This window comes from Mastomys coucha, unplaced genomic scaffold (genome assembly GCF_008632895.1).
Source record: "Mastomys coucha isolate ucsf_1 unplaced genomic scaffold, UCSF_Mcou_1 pScaffold15, whole genome shotgun sequence".
Lineage (NCBI taxonomy): Eukaryota > Metazoa > Chordata > Mammalia > Rodentia > Muridae > Mastomys > Mastomys coucha.
The window spans coordinates 36,152,347-36,178,594 of record NW_022196897.1 but is presented as its reverse complement, the minus strand read 5'-3'; the positions used below and the strand labels follow the sequence as shown (position 1 = coordinate 36,178,594).

At 35.3% G+C, this 26,248-nt stretch overlaps 2 protein-coding genes across 5 annotated transcripts in view; one reads left to right on the top strand and one right to left on the bottom strand.

Moving 5' to 3' along the window:
- The window catches only part of Orc4 (origin recognition complex subunit 4), a 39,285-nt gene extending 35,852 nt beyond the window's left edge, over positions 1–3,433 (top strand). For 2 of the 3 annotated variants that reach the window (XM_031370181.1, XM_031370180.1), the window contains exon 13: positions 3,028–3,431. In XM_031370181.1, coding sequence (XP_031226041.1) covers positions 3,028–3,216 — 189 coding nt within the window. In that variant the 3' untranslated portion in view covers positions 3,217–3,431. Of the gene's footprint in view, positions 1–3,027 lie in introns of all 3 variants that reach the window. The other variant, XM_031370179.1, reaches the window with a different exon arrangement.
- Positions 3,434–5,346: 1,913 nt separating this feature from the next.
- Positions 5,347–26,248, bottom strand: part of Acvr2a (activin A receptor type 2A) — an 80,333-nt gene continuing 59,431 nt past the window's right edge. The window contains exons 5-12 of one of the 2 annotated variants that reach the window (XM_031370176.1): positions 23,967–23,990; positions 20,402–20,545; positions 18,550–18,693; positions 17,106–17,251; positions 15,519–15,633; positions 13,189–13,327; positions 9,942–10,072; positions 5,347–8,973 (exon numbers count right to left, since the gene is read on the bottom strand). In XM_031370176.1, coding sequence (XP_031226036.1) covers positions 8,779–8,973; positions 9,942–10,072; positions 13,189–13,327; positions 15,519–15,633; positions 17,106–17,251; positions 18,550–18,693; positions 20,402–20,545; positions 23,967–23,990 — 1,038 coding nt within the window. In that variant the 3' untranslated portion in view covers positions 5,347–8,778. The remainder of the gene's footprint in view (positions 8,974–9,941; positions 10,073–13,188; positions 13,328–15,518; positions 15,634–17,105; positions 17,252–18,549; positions 18,694–20,401; positions 20,546–23,966; positions 23,991–26,248) is intronic. The other variant, XM_031370178.1, reaches the window with a different exon arrangement.

Sequence of the window (26,248 nt, the reverse complement as noted above, 5' to 3'; positions counted from 1 at the left end):
TTGTAAATTTAATTCATAACTCTTTGAACCCTTAGGTATTTTATTATAGTAATTTTTTCACCAATTATGTAAAAATGAAATGCTTCCTTAATTCTGTAGATAGCCCATTTTAGTTTGTGAAGATATATTGCCCTCTGCTGTCTGTTCTTAGCAGTTGCCTACTGGAAAGGAACTAACCCTCTACAATCCACAAGTTGGCAGTTATAAGATGTTAAGTTTTATTTAGGGTAAGATAGCAATTTACACCTTTAAAATGATATCCTAAAATACACTCCTCCACTACAAAGAAAATGTAAATCACATTATATAGTTTTACATTTTCTAGTAAGCATAGGAAATAAAGGTCAAAAAATTGTAACAGTATTACCCAATTGGTGAAAAATATTTTCAAATTTATGATAAAAGTATTTCCTGAACTATTATCTTTTGTGTCTTTAAAATTTGGTTTATGTATAAAAAGTTAGAGCAGATCCCAATTTAATAAATGTTCATTAGAAATTCATCCTTTTAAACTCATTTAATATATAGCTAAAAAATACATGTACATTTTAAAATTATATCAATTATACTCATTTTTCTAAGTAAATTTAGTCTAAGCATTTTAAGCTTATATTTAATGAGAATTAAATAATATATAAATACAGAGTCATACATTTCAAGGTCCTGTTTGTCCAATGTTGTTGACTCAGTGTGGTTCTGGGGACCATATGGGAGTAAATGCCTCCCCCCCTTTGTTTCTGAAAGCAATAGAAGCTTGATTCTTTGGTATTCCTTGTACAGCATAGTCAGAACTTCATTTTCTGTGGCAGTTGTTAAAAGTGAGCAGAGTCTTGCCATCAGGCCACAGTAGCCATAGCATCCTGAGAGTAACTTCTTCCCTTAACCTCCATTCTGGTTGTTGAATTTTTGAAAAGGGCATCTGCAAGTATCTAGGAATAATTTGTAGATGCTCATTTGTACATTTTAAAATAGGGTATATTTTGCATCTTGGAAATATGTTTTCAGTTTTGTTACGCTACGCCTGAAGAATTTACTATTTTCTCATTTTTCAAAATGAATGATTCTGGGCTTTTTTTCTTCAAGTAAGAATTTTTATGATAAACAGAATATATTTCAGTGATACTTTTCACAGGGAACTGTAAGAATGCTCAAGAATCCACATCAGTGTGTCACTGTTTTAGTATTTATTTCATCAGAGTATAGTTATTCCTTCTTGCCTTAGTAACATACTTAAACAATTATTAAGTAATGCATGAGTTGTAGAGCAAGAGGAACCAAACAATGAAGAGCTCCATTAAGGTGACTAAGACTGGGGGTTAAACAAACATAGTCCCCTGCCCCACGCCAAGGTCTTTGCCATCTTATAGGGTCCTTTCATCATGAGCTCAGTAGGATTACTGTACTCTAGAGTCTTTCTTACCCATGTCTTACAGCTGTTAAACTTTTTTCTTTAATTTTTTATTGAATGTAGTTATTTTCATGAACGTATCAGTCATGGATTCCCTTCTCAGATTCTTCTCACCATCTCACCCTTCTAATGCCACACACCCCCTTGCCCTCCCTTTCCTCCCTCCCTCCCTTCTCTCTCAAACAGACAAGCAAATAGAAAAGCAAAAATAAAACAGAATGAACAAAATAACAACAGAAAGAAAGAAAGAGCATCAGGAGAAAGAACCCATGGAAACAAAATTGAAAGCAGTAATTCACAAGCCAGAGAAGAGAACAGTGACAGGAGGAAATGCTGAAGCAAAGTCATATGAGACTGACCCTCCCCCCTCCCAAAAAACAAAAACAAAATGTTGGGTTCATTTTGTGTTGGCTATCTGCTACTGGGCATGGTCTGTAACTTTAAGTGTAGTTTGTATACACAGAGAGATTAGAGAACTGTTTTCTCCTTTGCAAACAATTGTTAATTGGAGGTAGCTTCTTGGTTAGAGAAATGGAGTCTACTTCCCCTTCTCAACATTTGAGACGCCATCTGTATTGGACAGTGTTTTTGTCTCCTTTTACACAGTTTCCTTGAGCTTTGAAGGGGAAGGCTCTGATGAAAAACTTCCATTTAGGACTTAAGTGTTTCAAGGTCTCTCATTCTGGCCATGTTCTAGTTTCGAGTCTCTATTAGTTCCCATCTGCTGCAGAAGAAAGCTTTACTGATGGTAGCTAAGTGGCACACTGATCTACTGGTATATAGTTGTACCATCTCATTAGAAAGTCTTATCAGATTAAGGTTTTAAGATCAAAGTAATAGACAAAGGACTGGAGCTATGTAGCTCAGGTAGAATCCATGATGAGTACAAGTAAGATTTAGATACAATCATAGCCCACCATTGGAAAAGTCCAAAAGGAATCTATGATACACAGTCTGCCTAGAAACAAAACCTAATGATTAAGGATCAGGTAAAATTAATATTTGCCTGATTTACACTGAGAAGTATGGGGACATGTAACTGTATCAAAACACGTTCTCCAAATGTGCAGTTTTTATAGATTTGATTAAACTTGTGTCTGAGGGTGGGGTGAGGTTATTTTGATTAGTGGTGCACTTTATGCTGCTGAAATAAATTCCCATTCCTAAGGGTGATTTTTAACTCTAATGGTGACCTTTCCATTCTATTCCTTTCTTTTTTTCTCCTCTTTCTGTCGTGAAGTTGGAGTTTATTAAGAAAAAGATTTTAGAGCCAAGCCTGGCGGCACATGCCTTTAATCTTAGCCGGCATTTCTGAGTCAGAAGCAAGTGGACCTCTGAATTGGGGGCCTGGTCTACAGAGCAACATTCAGGACAGCTAGGACTACACAAGGAAATCCTGTCTTCAAAACCTTAATGAATGGGCAAATGAATAAAAGATTTTAACATAAATTCAAGTGTGAACGGTGTAGAGAGTACTTAGGAAAAAGGCAGTTCAAACATGCTGATTTCTCTTCTATTTTTTTACCTGCCACTGTTTTACACCTTACCATAACCAGTAACTATCCTCTGGATTTAACAAGTGTCCTCTTAAGTGTACGCTTTGTCTTTTTTTCTTGCAGGCATTTGAACACTTACAACAGTTGGAATTAATAAAACCCGTGGAAAGAACTTCAGTAAATTCTCAGAGAGAATACCAACTAGTAAAACTACTTTTGGATAATACTCAAATTATGAATGCTCTACAGAAATACTCTAACTGCCCTACAGATGTTAGGCAGTGGGCAACATCCTCATTAAGCTGGCTGTGAAGATTTTTAAATACATTTCTGTTAACACCTAAAAGTACTGCTCTTTAATAAGATATGCTACTACATTGCTTTGTTTATAAATATTGTTTATGGGAAATTTGCACTTAGTATCTTGGCTATGTTTTGAATAATGACCACACACAGATAACAGTTTCATTAATTTAAATTACACCACACAAGTAGCATTCAAAAGAATAAAATGTGCTTATTATATGCATCGTCCGTAAGATGATTTTATACTCTTGTAAAGTGTATGTGGTCCATTAGAAAGGTTAGTTCCAACTAAGTATTTAGTTTACAGATCATAATCCTAAGCAGTCAGGAGAGAAATACAAACAGAAATCTCATGAGGAATATTCTGGCTAGGTTAGGAGCCTATGGATATTGGGGTTGGGTTGGTTTTCCTGACTTGGTTACTGTTGTAACCTCCAGTTTGGGATATTATACAGATCCCCCAATGTTCTTGGTTAGTAAATTGGACCACTTGGGCTGAAGAGCTTTCGTGGAAAGAGTCCAAGTTATTCAGCAGTTTCTTCTTTGCATACCTTACCACAATTGTAGGATTTTTTTCTTTTAATATGCATTCAGGGTATATGTTAGTTGGAAGGGATCAAAATTGCCATCTAACAGGTGTTACCTTAAAGGATTCCTGGACAACTACTTCCACAACTGATATGTATTCCACAGTGTTAGCTGTTGGCTTCAAAAAAAGGAATTCTCTTAAAAACATGGTATGTTGGTCAGAGTCTACCTCTTAAATTCATAGATGTAAAACTAACAGGTTAAAATGGAATTTAATCTCAGTAAGAGTTCCTTTGTTCAAAAGTATTTGATTGCATATTTAGTTATAGTAAGAGTTTATAAAATATATAATCCTTTGTATGTACAATTTGTAAGGTATCTGCAGAATTAAATGCTATTATTTATGGATTAGAAAACTAACACCAGTGTCCAAGATTACAGTATGGGAAGGACTGATGTGACCTTGAATGCACCTTGGTTTGATTGGCATTAAAGCCAATGTTGTTAAAAACTAAAGCTTAGCTACAAATCTTTTACTATTTTTACAGGATACTATAAGAAGAAATATCTTAAAAGAAGAAATCTTAAATAGAAATTTTCTGTGCATTAATGTAGTACCTCATAGTTAAAACTTATTTCTTCATAAATAGCCTTTTCCTTTTACAATAAAATATGCTTATCTATGTTTTTTTAATCATGATAAAAATGAAGATGTAATAACTATCATGGTCATACAAGTATAGACATATATGTCCAATTTTTGAACTACTTTAACCTTGCAGGTTGTTCAACCTACATTTTTAGATAATTCTAAAATGAGAAAAATTGGATTTTATAAAACAAATCAAAAGAATGTTCAGCATGGAAGTGCCCATCTATAACATATAATTCCACAAGAGTAGAAGCAAGAAAGGTACATACTTTCAGGAGCCTAAGTAACATTTCCACACTAGCCTGGGTTATCTCAACAAGAGCGGAGTGGAAGAATGAATGTGAACAGTCTTGACATGAAGATTCTCTGCAATGAAGAGAATTTAAAATCTCTGCCTGGGCCAAGGGATGGAAGAACAAACAAAAAGGACTTTCCATGTAGGCTTCCTCCATGTGGCCTACTAAAACTTGGATCTTGTTTAAAAGATTTTACACAGACACATGTCTGAAAAATTAAAATCCATTGTCCAACTTCCACACATTAGATAATGTCTTATACTGTATGGACATAGTATCCACTGACCTAAAGAGTTAGACATCAGAGACTGCAATGGTGTTTCTGTACAGTGATGGTCTTTCTACCATGGTGTGCCTTTTGATTTGAGTGAGATGACAGTGCAGGTTTATAAATCCTTCCCTGTTGTCCTGAGAGTACATAATCTGATGAATGTGTGGATTTTGAAGAATAAACCTATGGACATGGACAGGAAGGACTAACAGATACTTGGGTAGAAATAGTCTGACAACAGTGGAAGGAAAATTCCCTAATTCACAACCTCTGATTTAATGACCCTTGAAAACCTCAAGACAGAAGCCTCACTATAAACTGGAAAGCTCTCATTACCCTCTTTAACAACATAAATACACAGCTAAAAGAAAAACTGCATGTGCAAATAATACCATATTCATTTTTTATTTAACATCGGGATGGAATGGGGATAGCATACATTTTATTTGTACAATATTTAACAATCACTTATTCAAGGTGGGATTTTATGGGGATTTTTTTCATTTTTAGCTTTCTGTTAAATACTTGCAGAAAAAAAAATAGCAAGTACAATATGACAGTAGTACAACAACCTGTGCCCAAAACACTGACAAGAAATACAGAGTAAAGCTAAAATAATTGTTTACCAATATTTTGAGAGGTAACAAATAGGGAGATACGGGTTGAGACTGCATAAAAAACGTACTGCTGGTTGAATATCTGAGGTAAATGATGTTTAATCAAGATGCTACTTGTATCTTTGTCCATAAATTGTAAATAATTTTATGCACATTATACCAAATCTTCCTAAAAAGTAATTTTTCAAAAAAGTAAAAAAGAGAAACTGGAAAATATCTGATGAAGCATTTTTTTAAAAAACAGTAATCAGTCTATTCCACTAAACTACCATCTATCTGGTAAGGGTTTTTTTTCCCAACCATTTGAATTTTACTTAAATGTGACTTAATTACTAAGGATAAGAAAAAGGGTCAGAAGCGATGTTTTCATAATTTTGTGATACGTGATTCTGCTTTTAAGTCCAAAGTGTTTGTTGTTTTTTGTTTTTCCTGGTTGTATTTTTAGAATATCACCATGAAAGATAGTGCAAGTTCATGGGACCAATAATTGTGAGGCACAGTCTCTGTTCTGGAATTCACAAGGTACCTGTAATAAAACATCCAAACAAGAGTCACAAATCACATGCTAAAACTCCTAGTATCTAAAATACATACAAGATCTGTGCAGGGCATAGATAGACTTCAAATAAATTCAAACACTGGTTACTCCATCAGTCCTATGGCAGTTGATCATAAAGCATTTCTCACATGGGAGATTTGGGCAAGGTAGAGTAAGAGCAGCAGTTCTGGTGGGTATCAGAAAGGCAAAGTACAAGACATCATGAGCACCATACACATGAAGATATACAGGGGTCCAAGTTTGCCATCTCCCTTAAAATAAATCGTTTTCATTCTTTGATCTTTCTTTTCAGTGTCCCTAACTCAATCTTTTTATCTGCCCACTCTGCACGTACTGTAAACCAAACACGAAAATGCCCTGCAAAAGAAAGTTTTAACAAGACTAGGTATAAGGACAGGTAGTCACTGGAACATTCTTAACGTTACTGCTTATAAAAAAAAGGCTTTCTGTTAATGTAGTTCTTAAGAGAATACAAGCTTTAAAACTGATAAGCTAGATTTACATATAATACCCAAGATTTCTTAAAAAAATTTTTTTCTACCATGAAGACAAAGCATTGTATGTCATGAACCAGTCTTGTTAAAATTTATCTGTAGTGTTTTCCTAAGCCAAACAGTCATAGTATCCCTCATTTATCAGTTTTTAAAGGAGGTTGAATGTTTACAACCAGTAGTAGTTTGCTTATGGAGAGGAATAATTTCCTTGTATACATATTTTCTTGTGGTTTTCCTTGAGTAGTTTACAAGTGGAAGCAAACCTAAGTCAAGAATTTGAGGGGCCAAATATGTAGAAATCAGAACAGTGAACACTGAACTTGGCAATCTTACAAATACAGTGAGACCTTGGGTACATAGACAACTCACAATTCTCTATGGTATGTGGCATACAGACAAGAATGCTATTATCCTCCCACTTAAAGTCTGTTGACCTATGTATTGTTTGTAATTATTCTTCCCAGAGATTATTAGTGCACATTATGTTTAAAATGTAGTGTCTGATGTCTTAACCATCTGAAGATAACGCATTCACAGTGAGCTCCTGATAATAATGTAAAAGTTTATAAAGTTAATGTATGGATGTTAAAGTGACTCAACAAAATGTATATATAACATAATACTGGCTATTTGTTGGTAATTAAAAATTCAGGGAATTAATTTTGTACTTGGGCCTGTGTAAGCTTGAGGAAAGATCCAATTCTAATGTAATATTGTTTTTAAAAGCACTCTGGTACCTACTTGCCATCAATTCCATTTTCTTCACAAGGATAAGGCATGAACTATCTAAAATTAGCTGTAAAAGTAATTCGGGGAGGAAGCTGGGCCGTGTTCCTTAGACCAGCACTGGTTACCTCTTAATGTCATTGCATATTATAAGTTCAACTTGTTATCCCTGATTTGTTTTAAAGCAGTAATATCTGAAATCTGTTCTTAAAGGTCACCTATCTTTATCCTAAGGTAATTCTCTCCATATCACAGACATCAAATATTACTCTGACAAGATGGCACCATGCAGTACAGTGATAAAGTTACAAGCCTAGAAGCAGAGTGAAGAATTCTGAGTAATGACACTTCCTGAGGTGATCATAAAACAGTGATAAGAATAACCCACACACTGTTTGGTGAAAAGAAGAAATACACCACCATTTTACATATATAAATAGGAAAAAAATCTATTTTTAAAGAAAAATGAAGAGCTTTCCAGTGTCACAGCTCACTTAAAAAAATTTAAATCATGCTTTATGTTTTCAAATATTTCCCAAACACAGCACACCTTAAAGAAAAAAGTACTACTTATGTATGCAATATTTTGGGACCTGGATATACGTATTGGGGGGGGGTGATATCATATTTTTTTCCATTTCAAAAACAGCACTTTGTTTTCCCTAAATTACAAGCCAGTAGAAGAAAAGCTAAAACACTGCTTTACAAATAGCCACTTACTATTGGCACTAAGCATAGCTTACCATTTTTTTCTTAAATAACACAGTGAATTTGTAATACCTTGTTACAAAACATGGACTGATTTATTCAAATTCTGTTAGTGTTTTCAATTCTATAATTTAGCAACCGTGGAACTGAGGTATACCTTGTTGAGGGAGGTTAAAGTAATGCTTGGAAGCCTCTTTCCTGTACCCCACTTTGATGACTGTACACAGAACAGCAGCACACTACACATTCACAAGCTGTGTCATGTTGGCATTACAATAGTCATTTATAGAAACAACAGCAAATGCAATAAAAAGTTACCCTTTTTAAAATCTGAAATGAAAAGTTTTTGATTTAAAAAAAATAGCAGTAGTTCACTTAGAATTAGTGTCTTCTGACAGACATTAAGAAATCTGATGTCAGTTTTCAAATACTTGATTAGCCAGGTCCAAAAGATCCTTGATTTGGAGAGGGCCACATTCTTCGAGTACATTTTCAGTTCTTTACAGTTTGCAGCTTTTCCCTTAGACTCCCCTTCATATCTGTGCTGCAGACGATGCAGTAAGTCTCCCAGATCCATGCTTTCCACAAGGGGCTGCTTGCGTACATGTCCTGGAGGCATCCTACTCATTTCACACAGAAAATAAACTAAGCACTTTCCTTAGCTTAGCAGCTCCAGTTCAGAGTCCCAATTCTCAGTGTGTACAGATGGTGTAAGCATCATAGACTAGATTCTTTGGGAGGAAAGTCAACATTTGTCACCATTGTGACCACTGTTACAATGTCCTCTGTAGTAATGATATTTGTTAGTCTTTGCATCTGAGTAATTCTTTCACCTACACATCCAGCTGATAACCTGGCTTCTGCATCATGATCCCAACATTCTTCTATCGTTTCACAGAGCATTGCCATACCCTAAGAGGAGAAGAACAGTCAAACTTAACAGCTATTGTTTCCTGACAGGAAACAGGCTAATAGTGTCATCATGAAATAGCTATTTCCATGGACAGTAGTTTCAAGATGAGCAAACTTTGACAAGTAACCACTCTGGATCTTTTTAATGGATGCATTATGCAAGCCAGCCTTTGTCTCAAAGTCTTGATCTTTCTGCCTCAAGCATGTGAGTGAGATACAATGGCTAGATGAACATGCACTTTTACTGAATGTCATTATACATACCATTAAAATAAGTCACTTTTCCAAGCATTAGTGATTTACAACAGGTATATGTTTTAAAGTTCCAAAAATCCATGTTTATAAATCTGATCATTTCAATGCTTAAGCTTTTCAAGTAGACTCAACTAAGTCTGATGTGGATTACAAGGTTTTTCTGTTTCTATGTTTTTAAAATCATTTTCTTATGTTATTAGTTTTTTTCTCCCTTTCAGTTAAGATTAAAAAGCCACTCCTGAATCAAATCTCTGGCTTCAGGGTGTAGTTACTTATTTCTACTTGGGATTCTAGTGATATTAACACCAAATTGCCAGCACAATTCTATGCTGTTCTGCCCACTCTAATTGAGGGGGCTTTATGGAAAGTTAAGTCTTAAAAGAAATGACTTAAGACTTCATGGAATAGAAAAATCTCGGTGCTTTAGTAAGTGTTAGAATGATATTTCTTAGACTATCCAGCTTTCCATGGGTTCAGAGCCAGGCATTTGTTTCCTCATGGAGCTTTCAAAACAGGAGGTACTTGAACTTAATTAGTAAGAGCCTTCTCTATAAAGCTCTGTGACTTCAGACAAAGCCTTCTGCCTATAAGCTTAGGTACAAAACCCCCATGTGAAGACCACCTACCCAGAGGAGAGTTCAGAGAAATGATAGATTATTCTCCTAAAAGTGTTTTCTTAAAATCTCAAGTGGAAAATAAGTGTATAAACTTACTGCATGTTTCTGCCAATAATCTCTTAAAACAGGCCTCTTTTTTTTATGTACAACAACTTCCTGCATATCTTCAAGAGATGGATGCTGGCCAATTTCCTCCTCAAATGGCAACATGTACTCATCTACGGGTCCTGAAATGTAAAAAAAGGAAAATCCATTGAAATGCTTCCTGACTAGTACAACTCTTTAAAATACATTCTGTATCCCGTTTTTCCAATTCTGTATTAGATAATGAAAGGAGAGAAATGGACTCCTAGCTGTACTTGTATCACAGTGGGACCAGAATCTAATTTTTATAAGTTTTCAATGGCTGCTTGTTGAAGTCAGGTTCAGACTAAATAGTGTGGCTAGCTTTGAACTCTTGATCTTCGTATTCAGCCTTACCAGGCTGTTTTAGAACACATATGCTGAATGTCCATGTCTATATATGACAAAGAGCTGTTGGTATTTAAAAATAAATTTCTATCAGAATATTAACATTCCGAGCATGTTAGCACCTCTGGAAACTTAGTGCTCCACTTATTAGATGAGTCTATGACATGCTCTAAACACCCTACGTGACCACTTGAGTAACTGATGTACTTTCCAATTTTCTGTCCTCTCACAAGCATATTTATGATTCTTATAAATATTTATACATAATTATTTTTATATTCAAAAAACAAAGGTGCTTCAACCAGAATTTCATCAAGTCAAAATGTAACTCATGACAAAATTTTTTCAAGGACATAACTTGTTTTTCTTAGCTATCAGACATGAATGTGCATTATTTTATCTCCCAATGAAACTGGAATTTGTTCTATTTTGTAAATATGATAGCTCAGAAAGTTATGGGATTTTGCACAGAGGCATCTGACTATTAAGAAGTAGAGTTGAAATCTTATCTGAAGTCTGTGTTTTTCTTCCTGTGACTCAAACATGTCACTACTCTACAGTTTAATTGACCAGAGAGAAACAGATGTGCATAGATGAGCTTTGTGCAAAGTATAACGATGCACCCAACACTTCAAACAGAATCATGAACTGAAAGAGGTACTGACTCAACCCTGTACCAGTATTTTAGGAACGGTCTCTTATTATTGCTAAACTTACTATGTGTGTACCTGTAAGTACAAGCCACAATATTCATAGAGATTGGAGGACAACTTGCAAGGAGCGGTAGGTTCTCACCTTCCATTATATGAGACCCAGGACCAAAATTAGGTCATGAGAATTGTCCACTAAGCCATTTCACCAGCTCTGTGAAAACCTTTGCATAGCTAAAGATATCCAGTGTCTTATTAGTATTAACATACTAGAATTTCAATCTTTGTTTGGTTCATGGGTCAATGACACTGGTATCAATCAATGGTAGCTTGTAAAATACACAGACTACTCAGCCCAGGCTACTGATTTTTTTTTTTAAATGTATATGAATGTTTTGCCTGCATGTGTGTACCACAGCCATGACCTGGTGCCAATTAATGAAGAGCAACCAATGTTCTTAACAACCAACCTAGTTCCCCAGCCTCCAGGGGCTTATTTTTAATAAGATTCCTAGGAATTGGTAAAGTTTGAACTGCTGAATTTTAACAACTAAACACAAACTTAAATGCACTCACCTTATCAATATGGTTCACTTTTCCTTTGACCCTGATTTCTGCCTTGTGACATAGCCTGCTCTTAAGTATTTTTACAGCACATACAAGGCATTTAAGAAAAATTAGCTACATATGCAGCTGGAGCCATGAGTCCCACCATGTGTACTCTTTGGTTGGTAGTTTAGTCCCTGGGAGCTCTAGGGTTACTGGTTAGTTCATATTGCTCCTCCTATGGGGCTGCAAACTCTTCAGCTCCTTGGGTCCTTTCTCTAGCTCCATCATTGGGGACCCTGTGCTCAGTCCAATGGATGGCTGTGAGCCTCCACTTCTGTATTTGTCAGGCACTGGCAGAGCCTCTCAGGAGACAGCTGTATCAGGCTCCTGTCAGCAAGCAGTTCATCAATGGGAGGAGAGGCCCTTGGTCCTGTGAAGGATCTATGCTCCAGTGTAGGAGAATGCCAAGGCCAGGAAGCGGGAGAGGGTGGGTTGGTGAGCAGAGGGAGAGGGTGGGAATAGGGGGTTTTTCGGAGGGGAAGCCAGGAAAAGGGAGAACATTTGAAATATAAATAAAGAAAATATCTAATAAAATTAAATAAAAATTAAAAAGTCAACTTTGAAAGGGAGTTGGAAGAGTCACCGGAATATTGGAAAAGGGCATGCTGCTAGGCAGAAATGATGTAAATACACATGCATGAAATTCTCAAAAACGTTAAGTTAAATCTTATATTTAGTTTCTTATATAACACATTTCATCTTTTAAAAGACAAATCTGAATTTTTATTATATTTCTTTACCCACCATGACAAACTTCATTCTTTCATTTACAATAAACTAACTTAAAGACTGTAGATAAGCTCAGTATCACCATGAAAGGCTATCATCTTATGTGGGACATACCACTCTCTTGATGCTGCATCTGCCCTGGTCTTATACAGAACCATAGCAGTGTTAACTCACACTTGGCTGCTTTATCCAAAAAAATAAAACCTCTGATACCCAGAGCTTGCACTGTGTCACACAAAGAAAAGCAAAACCTAATTTCAATAAAATGATTTTACTGATGTAAAAGTTATTTTTTCCTGAACAAATACCTTATTATCTCTCAAAAAAAAAAAAAGAAAAGAAAAAGAAAGAAAAATTAGCATCTAACCTTGTCTCTTGCTCTTCGAATCCCCCCCCCCCCCCCCCAACTATTTCCCCCACAAAGTAAATCTTATTAATCCCTATACCACACCTAACATTTCTGAGCTGCACCTCACTATAGTTACCTGAATGCCTTATATATACCAGGTCCGGGACAAATGGTTCACCCTTACCTCACTAGAGTTCACTTTACAGAAGGTATATTATCACCTTAACTATGTATTACTTAATAACAGGGCCTGTGTCACCACCATACCAAGTCATAGTTTGATATGAAGGACTAATACTGAAGTTCTTAAACAATCTATTTTCTTTTAGTATGTGCTATCTAACCTACTTCTATCTCAATAGTGTCAGTGCCAGTTCCTTTTATACCCAGCACCTTCCAAGTTCACCTTGCAGTCTGCATCTTCTGCCTCCTTGTGGAGTTCATAAAAGAAAATGTACTTATTTACCTTTTTGTATAACCACTTTTCATAAATGTGGCATAAATACTTTTTTAAAAAACAGGTTTTTTCCCTTACCATCTGCAGCAGTGCAACGAGAAGCCAGTTCCCATAGGACTAATCCCATGGCGTACATATCTATCCTCAGAAATGCGTCCCTTTGGAAGTTTATAGCACCCTCTAACACCTCTGGAGCCATATACCTCCGGGTACCAACCTGAAAAATATTTTGAAATCAAATATTACTCACTCATTGACATTATGAACTAATGTTTTATCTATGGATTTATAAAAAGAAAACCAAATATGGTCTATTTATCCAGGGAAAAGTAAATTATGATTATAACACCATAGGATATATTATAAGATAATTTTTAGATACTCTCACCAGACAGGTTTACAGGGCTTTCCTTCCCTTTCTAGATCTAATCACAAAAGTACCAAGTAATGGTATGCTGGGAGAAGGATGGAATGGAGAAAACAGAACACTTCACATATTGTTTGAGATGTATTTTTTAAATTCTACTTTTAACAAAACCTTATTAACTCATAAATTCTTCTGTACTAATTCTTTATTTACATTTGTCCCCAACAATTTGTTATTTTGTAGTACCTTAACTGTGGCCACTAAGCTAGGGCAGCTAGTGCTAGTTGGTCTGACAGCATTTTAATATTAATGCATTTTATGAATTGTCAAGTAGACTAAAGTATATACCTAATTAGATCTAGGAAGCAAGTTTGGCATCAGGGCCTCCAATACTTTAGCAATTAAATGCACATATAGCAATAGTTTTTAAAAGTAAGGACAGATTACTAAAACTATTAAGTTCAATTTTATGAGAACATAAAGTAGCTTTCTGGATTTTCCTGTTCTGCAAAAACATTTTGACTATATCCTGAATGTCTCTCAAAAGCCTACTTTTTCACTTCTTTTACTATTATAGCTTATCTAATTTTATTCTAAGATATCCTCTTTTATGAATCAAAGGTGATACAGCAGTAGAGAAACTCGTTACTCATGTAGGTAATTTCTTATTTTGCCTAAGTCTGTAATCCAATTGTAAGGACATTAAAAAATGACTTAATGTCATGAGTCAGGCTTTTTTAAAGAACAAAAGTTACTATATACCAAAAGTTTTGCTATACACCAAAAGATAAAGCTGTCCCATGTATATGGCCCTATGATTGTTAATCACAGAATAATCACAAACCTTTATCTCTAGGTTAACTCCATTCTTAGTAGTATTCTCCCCTAAACATGTCAGCTTTTCTAATATTCTACAACTGCTAGCATTACACTGCGACAAATCTGAAACTGTTTATTAACATTGCCAGAAATCAGTGTATCATGACTGCACATAGGTATGTTCCTGGGGATCAAGGGGATATGGAATTAGAAAGAAAATTCAGAAATAATCAAGTAACTTGAATAATTTGAAAGACAGAGCTAATAAGGGCCAAGCCTTGAAAGAATCATTTGGCCTTGCAGCAAACGTCACACTTCAAGCTATTTTTAAGAAAATATTTATTTTTAATTGCACAGGGCAGGCATGTGTATGTACACATGTAATTGTGATGCCCACAGAGCCCTTAAGAGGATGGTGGTTCACCTGGACCTGGTCTCACAGACATCTGAGCAGCCTGAGCCAGGAAAGGAAGTAAATACTCTTAATCCTTTGGCCATCTCTCCTGCTCCTAACTTGTTCTTGTGAAAAAGTGAATCTATCCAAGTGTAGCACCACTCCTAACCTCATGGTTTTTTCTAAGGATAAAATACATGGGTGTTTAAAAAAAAAATACATTTTTTTTAAAGCCTGGCTTGTCATTTTTTAATGTCCTTACAATTGGATTACAGGCTTAGGTAAAATAAGAAATTGTCTATATTGTATCTCCTTCGGCCTTCCTAAAGGATGCTAAATCTATCTATGCAAACCATAACTGGAGTTAGACACTTTGCTCTGGCCTTTTCAGGAGCTCTGAACTCTAGAAAAAATTTTTTAAAAAAATTAAATTGTAATTAAATCAATAAAGAGCAAGAGCAATATTCTTTTACACACAGAAATGAGAACTTAATAAACTATAGTAAGAAATGACCCATTATCCTCCGCTATTAGGATGATGAATTAACCAATGAAAGAATTCCCTAAACATAAATTATTTCGAACTGGATTCTTCTCTGACCAATTGTTTTAAAAAACAATACTATCACAGCTGAATGCTGTTTTAGTACTTGTTTAACCCTGAGTTACACAACAGTATAAGAATGTTGCCTTCTCTAACTAAAATCTATCACTGTTTATTAGATGATGCTTCAAGGATACCCCAGCAACATTAGATCAACTTAGTGCTGATCTAAGAAAACTATTTTGTGCTTAAGTTTGCTCCCATTTTATAGCCGTTGTTCTTACCTGCCCATGGGTGTCACCTGCAGACTTGCCAGCCTCAAACTTTAAGGCCAACCCAAAGTCAGCAATACAAGCTGTCAGATTGTTTTTCAACAGCACATTTTTACTTTTGATGTCCCTTTAAACATAAAAATAAAATACCTTAAACAAGTTATCTTTTAAACTTTTCTACTGAATAAAGGAGAATATGCTATAAAAATAAAGTTACTTAAAACTAAGAAGAGCAAAGAAAGAGTTAAGATGCTTATGCAGAGTCTCAACCTGGCCTAAAACACAAGAATGTAGTAACAAACCTGTCCTAAAAGGAGCAAGACGGAATCCTCTCCATAAAGCACTTTTACAGTCATTCCAGAAATACATTTTCATCTACATTACTCCCACATAATGATAAAATTTACACTTTCTTTAAGGTAACAGGAATGCTTCAGATCTTTTAGCAACAAACTCCCATAGAACCCAAATTTGAGAAAAAGAAGACAATTTTTAAAAATTTGATAAAGTCTTTGATAAAGACTTCCATTTTAGAACGGCCTCTCCTTGCAATGGTCCTTGACCTACATGGCCACTTCTCAAGGAAAGCACTTCTGCAAATACAGAAGCCTTTTACCATAAAGCAGAGCTGGTACTTTGAAAAGTCCAACAGCTGTAAGTAAGGCATATATTCTTTCTACACATCTGCCTCATCTGGTTCAACTTAAAGACAACTGTAGCAAACATGCCTATGCTCTCATCAATAGGTACACTTAGAAGTAGTCATTTAGTCCTACAAAAGGATGAATGTAGCGTTAATGCTCCAGAAACCAATTCTTAATTCTACTGGTTTCAGTATCAAACATTTTAATGGGCCCTATAACCAATAGATGGGGGGGGGCTCATAAACATGAAAGAAAGGAGGAGTTTCTAAAGAAGTCACAGTTTGCAAAACCAGAATCTGGTAACACTCAACTACACACTTGGTAAATCAATATGTTAATACCTACTTTTAAAATAGCCATTTTAAAACTGAATAAAAGATGACAACTCAATCCCATATTCTTCCAAGAAAGCTAAATAATAGCAAACTAAATTTATTTCCCAGAAACAAACATTGTTCCTTTTTAAGATTGTAACTGTTTCTTCACTAGATCAGTACTATTTCTTTACTGAACAGCTGTCTTCTCTTGATCCCTTCTACTTTAGCTCAAGAAAGGAGTGAATACTCATCCAAAAGACAAAGAAAATACTTAATCTATCCTTAATTCTATCACTGCATATCAACTAAAAATGTCTTTAAAGTAAATCAAAATTTTGAGTTAAAATCAGTTCTCCTTTGAAACAGAGAAAACATACTTTTATACTTGAACATAGTTTCAGAAATTAGACAAATTAAAACATGGGACCATTAGACTTTACTAATAAGATTAACATGTACATTAACATGTACATACCAAAATACATCCTAGCCAATCTCAAACCGAATTTTCAAAGAGGCGAAGGTCTCTCCAAATATGATTGGATAACCAGGGCAAAAATAAATTTTACTCCAAGAATTAAAAGTTTAAATAGTAAACACTTGAGTTGGATGGAAAGACAATACAAATCTTGTTCTACCTGTGAGATATTGCAGGCTTGTGGCCATCTTTTAAGCCAGGTATATCCTCATGTAAATATGCCAATCCTCTAGCCATGGTTTCTGCAATATGACAAAGTTCATTCCAAGAAACCACATTAGCCTTAAGAAAGTCTGACAGTGAGCCCTAAAGAAAGGAGAGGTGGGAGGAAAATACCCATAAGCTCTTGATTAAAATTTTACATACACAGAAACTTTTCTCTGGATATGAAAGCAACACATTTCTTTCAAAAAAAAAAAAACTCTATAGAGATGTTAAATTTCCTTTCAATTCACAATAATGAATATTCAACCACAAAGACTGATTTGTTTAAGACTTATTACCAAAATAAGTTAATTTCCTTGACTTTGAGAGGTTAAGAACAAACAAACACAGACTAATTAAAAAATCTTAGGAAAAAACCCAGTCTCTATGGTGAAACATACTGACATTATAGAACTACACTGAAAACATAAATAACTACTATAAATGACTTAGTTGGTAAAGTGCCTGTCACACAGCATCAGGACCTGAATTCAGAGACTCAGACCTATTAGTCTATCAGCCCAGTGCTAGGAGGACACAAACACAGGTAAATCCCTGGAAGCATCAGTGAGCTACAGGTTTGGCAAGAGACCCTGAGTCAAGCAAAAAAAACAAAAAAACAAAAAAAAACAAAAAAGAAAACCAAAAACAAACAAAAAACATAAAAATCAACTGAAGAAGACACTGAAAAACATAAACCAGGGCCTCCACACATGCACCTTACTTGTAATCACACACACACACAGACACACACACACACACACACGCACGTGAGTGTACAAGCATGCACACATACAACCTTCTCTAGAGCTATTATGATAATTATGGTCAAATACTTTGTGAAATATAAAGACATAAAAACCGAGCCTCTTAGCTGGCCATGGTAATGCAGACCCACAATCACAGTACTTGGGAGGCTGCTAGGATATGAAAATGAGTTTGGGACCAGCCTGTGCTACACCTGAAGACTGTTTTTAAAAAAAAAAAAATTAACTGCAAAATGATGGAATAACAAATGTCTTTTGGTAATAATTCCAAGTTAGTGACTCTGTGTTTATCATTAAAAAATTATAAGGCAAAAATTAAAGCTAAAAAAAAGTAAAGCTCATAAAATTAACTATATCATAAGTAATACATAAGCACTGTCTATTCTAAAGTACCCCTAAGAGAAGTAACTGCAGCACAGGAACTCAAAGACTAAAGCTTTTTATGATTAGAGGGTTAAGGTAAAAAGCTGTTCTTTCCTTAAAGTCACTTTTTTTATTTTCATTCATAAGTGATGTATATTTTGGATCAAATACTAATCAACTGTGATAATATACTGTTCTCTTGAAATACAACAGTTAACATTAGGTCAGCCAGGTCCAGCTTAACGAAACTTAAATCTGAAGTTGCTGTACCTTTTCGTGAAATGCTGTGATTAGCCACAGGTCCACATCAACACTGGTGCCTCTTTTCTCTGCACCAATGAACTGCAGGATGTTCTCATGCTTCATTCCAGGCAGACTATAGACTTCATATTCATTCTGCCAGGACTGTTTGTCCTAGAGTAAAGAAAGGACAGCACAGTAAGAACAGAAGACAAGAAACACTGAGATTACTACAGCAAGTTCTAAAACTGATCACAACAAAACAAGTTAATACAAGTGCTCCAACATCAAAATGAGCTAAGTACAGAGGTCTTTTGTTACATTCTTATAAAACAAAACTGTGACAGATAATAACAATAATCCATAATAAATCCTTGTTCTTTCCCTTTCCCTCAAAATCTACTTTTCTGTGTGGATAAGTTTATTAACACAGGCATTCATCAAAAATGACTGCATTTCTGAATCTTAAATGGCAACAAATTCTGTTAGAAATTACTGCAAACACTATAAAATGTGAAGTTATTTACGCCAAGTCACCATCATCTCCCTGAAAGACAAATTTAGGTACACTTAGATAACAATCTCTCTTTAGCCTACCCTTTCCAGCTCCCAAAGTTAACAGTACCTTATGGTTTTTTTTTTTAAAGTATCAATTACTCATTTCTGCCAGTGATCTATGTCTACTGTATACGTCCCTACAAAAGCTTCATTTCTTTTCACTATGAAAAGGCAATGAAAGCTGAGTTACACTGTAATATATGCTAAGGAAATCTCTGGACCCAAGATGAGTGACACTGTAATAATATATGGTAAGGAAATCACTGGATCCAAGATTAGTTTAAATTTTGGCCTTTCCTCTTCCTTTTATAAAATCACACATTTTTCCAGTAAAGTAAAAAAATAATTGTGCTATTGGTCACTAAAATGCTTATTTTATGTTTACATCTAAATAACATATGAACATACAACATGTAAATCATTACTTTGTCCATAAAGGCATTTGATAAGGTGCCTGCTGTTATTTCTAATCTTAATATTAAGTATCTTTTTCTTATTGTTAAGATTCCTCACACATCAAAGTATGAGTCTTATTAGGAATCTTAACACAACAGAAGGCTTCTCTCTAGAAAAGCCACACTGCTGCTGAGATAAAGACAGGCTTTAGATGAGGTTAAGGAGGTAAAGCCTAGGTACAGTAAAGAAACTGTTTCAGTGGTCACTCTGGAGTGCTGGAGACGGGGTGTGTAACTGAGACTTCAGGACTAAGGGTCCTCTCAGGCACAGGGGTGTGTTGACAGAGCAAGGGGAAGACGAGACCCCTGAAGCCTACCAGCAATAAGCAAAGCAGCAGCACTGCGAGACTAGTATAGGTCAGGCTGTCGTCAGAGTCAGCGGCACTGAAGGGAAAACAAAGGAAACTAATACTTTGAAACCTGAATCACTGCCTCTGAGGAATTATCAACAAAAAAATGAAAAAAAAATGTACATATACATACACAAAGTGCAATGAAAAGAAATCAAAGTCAGGCCATGGAAACACCAATTCTAAAGTAAAGCACAGAGTCTACTGTTCTTTCTTGTAGAGGAGACAACCAGAGAGTGAGCTTACTTTTTGACTGGAATATTTTAGATTTCATTAACAAAAGATTGACTACATGTTCATGTATTATGATTCCAATTCTGCCAACAAAGCCTAGTGCTATATTAAATCATTCCATCTCAGCTGTGCCAGAACAGACAGGCTAGATGACTTCCCCAACTATCACGGTCACTTTAGAATGCAGAGTTTGTGTTTTAGGCTGTTTATGAGCTATAATGTCCTAACCAGTCACAGCTTTAAAAATATAGAAGTAGATAGACCAGAGATTTTCAATAAACATACCTGTATCGGAAATATTTTGACAGCCACATATTCATTGAGCAACTGGGCTTTCCAGACACAACCAAATCTTCCCCTTGCTTTCACTTCTAACAGCTGCAATGGCTTCAACCTTAGTAATGGGGAAGGTGGGGGTGGTCCAGGGTCCTATAGATAAATAATAATAATAATGCTATATATAAATAGAAAATAAGACATTGATTCTGAAATGAAAAAAGGGTGGTTATACTGAAGAATGCTCTAACAGAAACCATGAACACATGAGGGACTGTAACATCAATGTGGCCTTAACTTCCGGCCTGTGAGAACTCAGACGCTAGGGCATTAGTGGGAACCACTAAGCAGGCAATGTTTAGTAACATCAGTGATGCTGCTACTTAGGAAAAGAAGGTGAAAAGAGTAGGCAGCCAGGCTAACCAATGTTCTCAAGATGTTCTGTGAATTTCAGAACACTCTTAATAGTATGTCACTGGCTTTATTCAGTTTATAGTCTCTTAAAGGATACAGATTCTAAAAATATCAAAGTATGAGTATTTCTCAAAAAAAAAAATCTCAAAATCTAATACTTTCTCTAGTGGCTGTCTAACATTAACTTTTTTCTTCATTAATTTCACAATGGCCAGTCATTTCAAGCAAGTATATAATCCCAGCACTCAGGAGACAGAGGCAAGTAGATCTCTGTGAATTCAAGGCCACTCTGGTTTACAAAGCAAGTAACAGGACAGAGAGGGCTACCCAGAGAAACCTTGTCTCAAAAAAACAAAAACAAAAACAAACAAACAAACAAAGAGAAATGTTTCTATAGACACACTTTGTTCATTCTTACTTTTCAAGATACTAATAGTCTATCCCTTTAACTATCCCCCCAAACTGACCAGAAATAAAAAACAAAGGATATCCAAGGATAACTGAAAAGAAAAATAAAACAAAGCATAAGTAAATCTAGAAAAGTGGTAGTCACAGTTGGAAAGACATAATGGTGAATAAAAGACAAGAGTGCTCCCAGGATGGACCTTTAAAACAGAGCCAGGAGACTACATAAAGGAGAAAGGCAAGGAGAATTCCCTATGCCAACAGAATAGCAACCTTTGCTCAAAGTATTCTATCGGTTTACTATCTGCAACTAAAGCAAAATGTAAGAAGCTTCTGGAAGCCAGCAGAAGAAGCATCAGAAATGTTTCAATGGTTCTTTAAGCTTTATGAGAAGGAGCTAAAATTGTTGTGGCAGGAAGAGACTCCCAGTGGGACTTTAGATACTTAAAAATGACATTTTATCCAGATCAGTACATCTGACACTAGCTTTCCTCTCTTTTTAGATCTTCATAATGTTCCAAAACTTATAGAGCTCCTTGTAGGCATCCTTCAGCCACTAGTCTGTCTGGAGTCTACAAATTTTCTATTAAGCATCAGAATTACCCCCAGCCAAGAAAAAAAAAAGGTTTAAAATATTATATTGGAAAAAGAATGCAACTAACAGGCTTTAAAACTCCTATTTTAAAAAGTACGGCAGAAGAAAGATTTCCTGTGATCCACTCGGAAGTCATATTTGTTTTTAAGTGTCTAAAAAGTTGCTGTTCTTCTCAAATTAAAAATATAAAAGGTTAATAAAGTCAAAGTGCTTCCGTTTAGCAGAGTGATGGACCAAAGAGGTTGTCTACAAACTCTACAGGAAGGCCAGTCTCACAGTGACTCTGTCTCTCTGGAAAGTTGCTGTGGGAAACAGATCCTCCCTTGCCATTCTACAACCATCTCTACCGATAATATGATTCTACTGACAGGAACAGGATGGTTGAGGGGACAGAGAGGAAAGATGAATATTAATCTACAAAAGGCGAAAACTATCCAGTCTGCAAGGTCCACGAATAAGCCTACATGTTTATAAAGAAATAACTAGATAGAAACAGCAATAGTCAGTTTTTCAAAGCAGGAATACTACAATCTTCAGATAATAATTGAAAGGAGAGAAAAGAGGAGGACAACACAGCCACTGACAAATAATATCTCCAGAGAGAACACACACATCTACTCTGTGTTCAGAATTGCACCAGCTACAGATATGAAACAGGATTGAGATCACATCTTCAATACCTCAGATTAATAATATAATAGCAGTTCAAAGTATATTAAATGTTTTCTAGATGGAAAGATAAACTTCAATGGTCCTATAGGCTTATAAGGCTTTCCTTAGTAAATTTCCTAACATATTTTTGTCTCAGAGAGAAATCTTGGATCAATATTTAATATTACAATTTTACTTAAAATTTTTCCATTAATTGCTACAAAATATATAACTGTCAAATTTTCTTAACATGATAAAAAACTTAAATAAAAAAGCAAAACACTGAGCAATATTCAAAAAGGAAGAAAGTGATCTACAAAGGTTCATTCTTACCAGCATCAAACCTCTTGTGAGATGTACTCTGAACTATAATTTAATACTCACAAGTACTTAAGATTGGGCTTAAAACTTCATAATAAAAATAACTACACAATACAAAATAACAATCATTGATATACCTTTTTGCTTTCTTAACAAGAAGTTACTAGGATGAAGTTTTAAATGTAACTCTAAAATCTGTTTTAATTATTATATAAGAATATTAAAAATTACTGTTTATTAGTATCAGTATAGTAATTTATTCACCTCAGTATCTGTTCCTAAGAATGAAGACTTCTATCATTAAACATATAAACCCCTAAGGCAACAAAAGGGAGTTTACACTCCATAACTGATGTCATCCATGAAGCATAGCTTTGCCATGTTGCACAGAAACACTTGGAAGACAGCAATTCTAAGGACTATAGAATTTCTGGAACTCTACCCTCAAGTTCCCAGTGCTCTTCCAACAACCATTCAATATATAAACTTAGAAGATGCACATCAGAAGTGGCTCTGACTATGCACTCCTTCTCAACACATCAGAAAGTATGCTGAAACTGCAGTTCCTGGTACATTCTGACTCTCCAAAGCACTGTACAGTAGTGTTAGTATACTCACTCTGGGGCACTCTTTAAAGGGCAGCAAAGCCAACTGTTATCAATTCTGCCTATTTCTGAGATACCTGTACATTCTCATACAAACAGCCCTAACCTTCAAGACAGCAACAGATTTTTCAAAGGTGTAATAACAGCTAATTCATTAGCTAGAGATGATATTGGAAAATATAGATTTTAAGTTAAAAGATAATGAGCTAGACCAGAAAGTTATCTCTTATTTAAATGAGTAAGGCTGACATGTAAACACATGAAATACTATTAAAATTAGAAATATTGGGTTCCTGGGGATAATGCCTTCATTAGGTTTTATCTTCCCACCAGAAGAAACAGTTCTTCTTACAGCCTACCTTAGATAAGTATAAATACTGTTAACAATCCTTCAAAACCAAATGTTTTTACTATGTCAAATGAATAATATTTGGATACAAAAGAGGGGACTTTAATAACAAAAATGTAGATAAACTATAAAGGATGCAAAGTAAAGCAACAATAACCCAACTCTAAGGACAAATGTCTTGTATGCATCCACAGAAGCTTTCACAACCATGAAACAAACATCAATGCATCTTACCTCTATCATTATATGAAAGGCGTGCTTGTGAAGAAAAAACACAGGCAAAAGAAATTACGATTCATATTCAGAATGAAATGAAAATGACACATCAGTTACAAAGGTGAAAGAATGATTTAGCTTTTTAAGAGTTGACAGTGGTTCAACAGACTATATTTTTAAGATAAGAATGAAAAACACATTCCTTATAGCCAGAGGAAAGTGTTATTTTTAAAAATATAAGGAAAAGTCCTTAGATTATACTTATTCGGTGGTATTAAATAAATTTTGATGTAAAAACAATACCAAATTACCTGATACAATGGGCTCAAGCCAGCGAGTAAAATAAATTTTAAATATTATGTATTACTTGAAAAGAATTTAAAGTCTAAAGTGTGAGTGTAAACAGGCAATCTGGGGATTATAGGAGCTGCAATTAGCTTCTGAACAGCAGAGGGCAGTATTGCCTTTAACAAACACCAGGAAACAGCCCTGAGGAAATGCAGTTCTCTCAGACAAGGGATTCTAAGAGCTTTTATGAGTGTATGCATACATGTGTAGGTATGTATGAAGGTTAGGGGAACACCTCAGGTGTCATTCCAAAAGTGCCATTTACAAGTGTCTTGCAACTCCCCAAGCAGGCTAGGCTGGCCAGCAAGCCCCAGAAATACACCTGCCTCAACTATTTTATTGCTGGGACTACAAACATACAGCATCACACTCAGCCTGCCTGCCTGGTTGGTTGCTTGTCTTTCTTTCACTTCCATATGTGTTCTAAGGATCAAATTTATGCTTATAAAGCCCTTTGTGAGTTGTGATGTCTTTCCAGCTCTAGGGTTTGTTTTGTTTTGTTTTGTTTTGTGTTGTGTTATTGGGTTATTTGGGGGGGTTGTTTTGTTTTGAGTTTTTGTTTGTTGTTTTTTGTGGTGGGGGTGGTGGTGGTGGTTTGGGGTTTGGTTTGGTTGGTTTGGTTCTTGAACAGCTTTCATAAGAACCTCTGCAGTTTCCTCCTTCCAGTGAGTACATGATTTCACTTGCCTTTTCGAAGGCACTATGTGAAACACAGAATAATGCTATGTGTGTGCTCAAGAAAGACAAACCAGGAAGAAAACACAAAGAACAATGGCCAGAATTAAACAAAACTTAGTGATAAACTAGCCCTGTTACAAACCTCCCTGTCCAGCTGTAGCAACATGAATAAATCAAAATATATCCTAACAGAACAGGATTTAGATGACTTAGTTCACAGTCTGAATTAAGCATTTGTTAGCAGTTCAAAATATGATTCCAGTATTAGAACAACTTTAAATTTAGGAAGTGTGTAACAACTGACTAAGTAGGAGGCCCCTGGAAATGAGTATCTAGGCACATTGCTCAGTCTGAGGATAGTCAGGCAGTAAAGGAGGACAAGTCACTACAAGAGAGATAACGGCCTGAATTTTAAATTAAGTGAAATACATGTTAAGCACTGGTAGGGAGCTTGAAAACTCCAGATGACAACATTCCCCAGTTGCCACTATTCTACAGAGAATAGTACCACTAACAAAAAGAAATGACAATTCATTTTTCTATACCAGTCGTTTGCTGGACTATCATCCTGTGATATCATTCAAGGCTATTTATTCATTATCAATCAAGAAGCCAGCTTAATCCCACCACACCAAGAGAGAACCTCTCTTTCACAGGGAATGCAAAGGCCCAAGAATCACTGGGATCTTGTTTAAACACAAGAACTTTCAATGCTAACAACATCAGTGTAAGCAAACGTTACTCTTAATCTTAGAAAGTATTATGCCTATTCAGGAAACTTCCTAACTAATGAAGAGAATAAGCTATAAGATACCCAACACAGAAATGAATGAAGATAAAACCAAGCCTTAATATGATAAAGATGGGCAAGACAAAAACAAAAAAATTAAAATAACTAAAACAGATTTTTAGTATAGTTTAGTTGGATATACTTCTCAATAAATGAACATTAGAACAAAAAGACACAAAGTAAATAAGTGGCACCAAGGACATGCTTTTTCAAAGTAGAAATTATTACAGTATATAGTCAAAACAGGCAAAAGAAATCATTGACTATACAAACAGATATAAGTTCACCAAACAAACTGGATTCCCAAAATGGAAATGGTGGCTTTGAGTACTCAGCACTGAAACTGTAAGTAACTAAAAATCAAATCAGTACCTTAATAGCCAAGTAATTAGGTTTCCAGATTAGAAAGAGACTTGCTGCTTATCAAGAAGGAATGAAATTACTACCAAACATCAGAAAATATAAAACTTCATTCACCCATTCA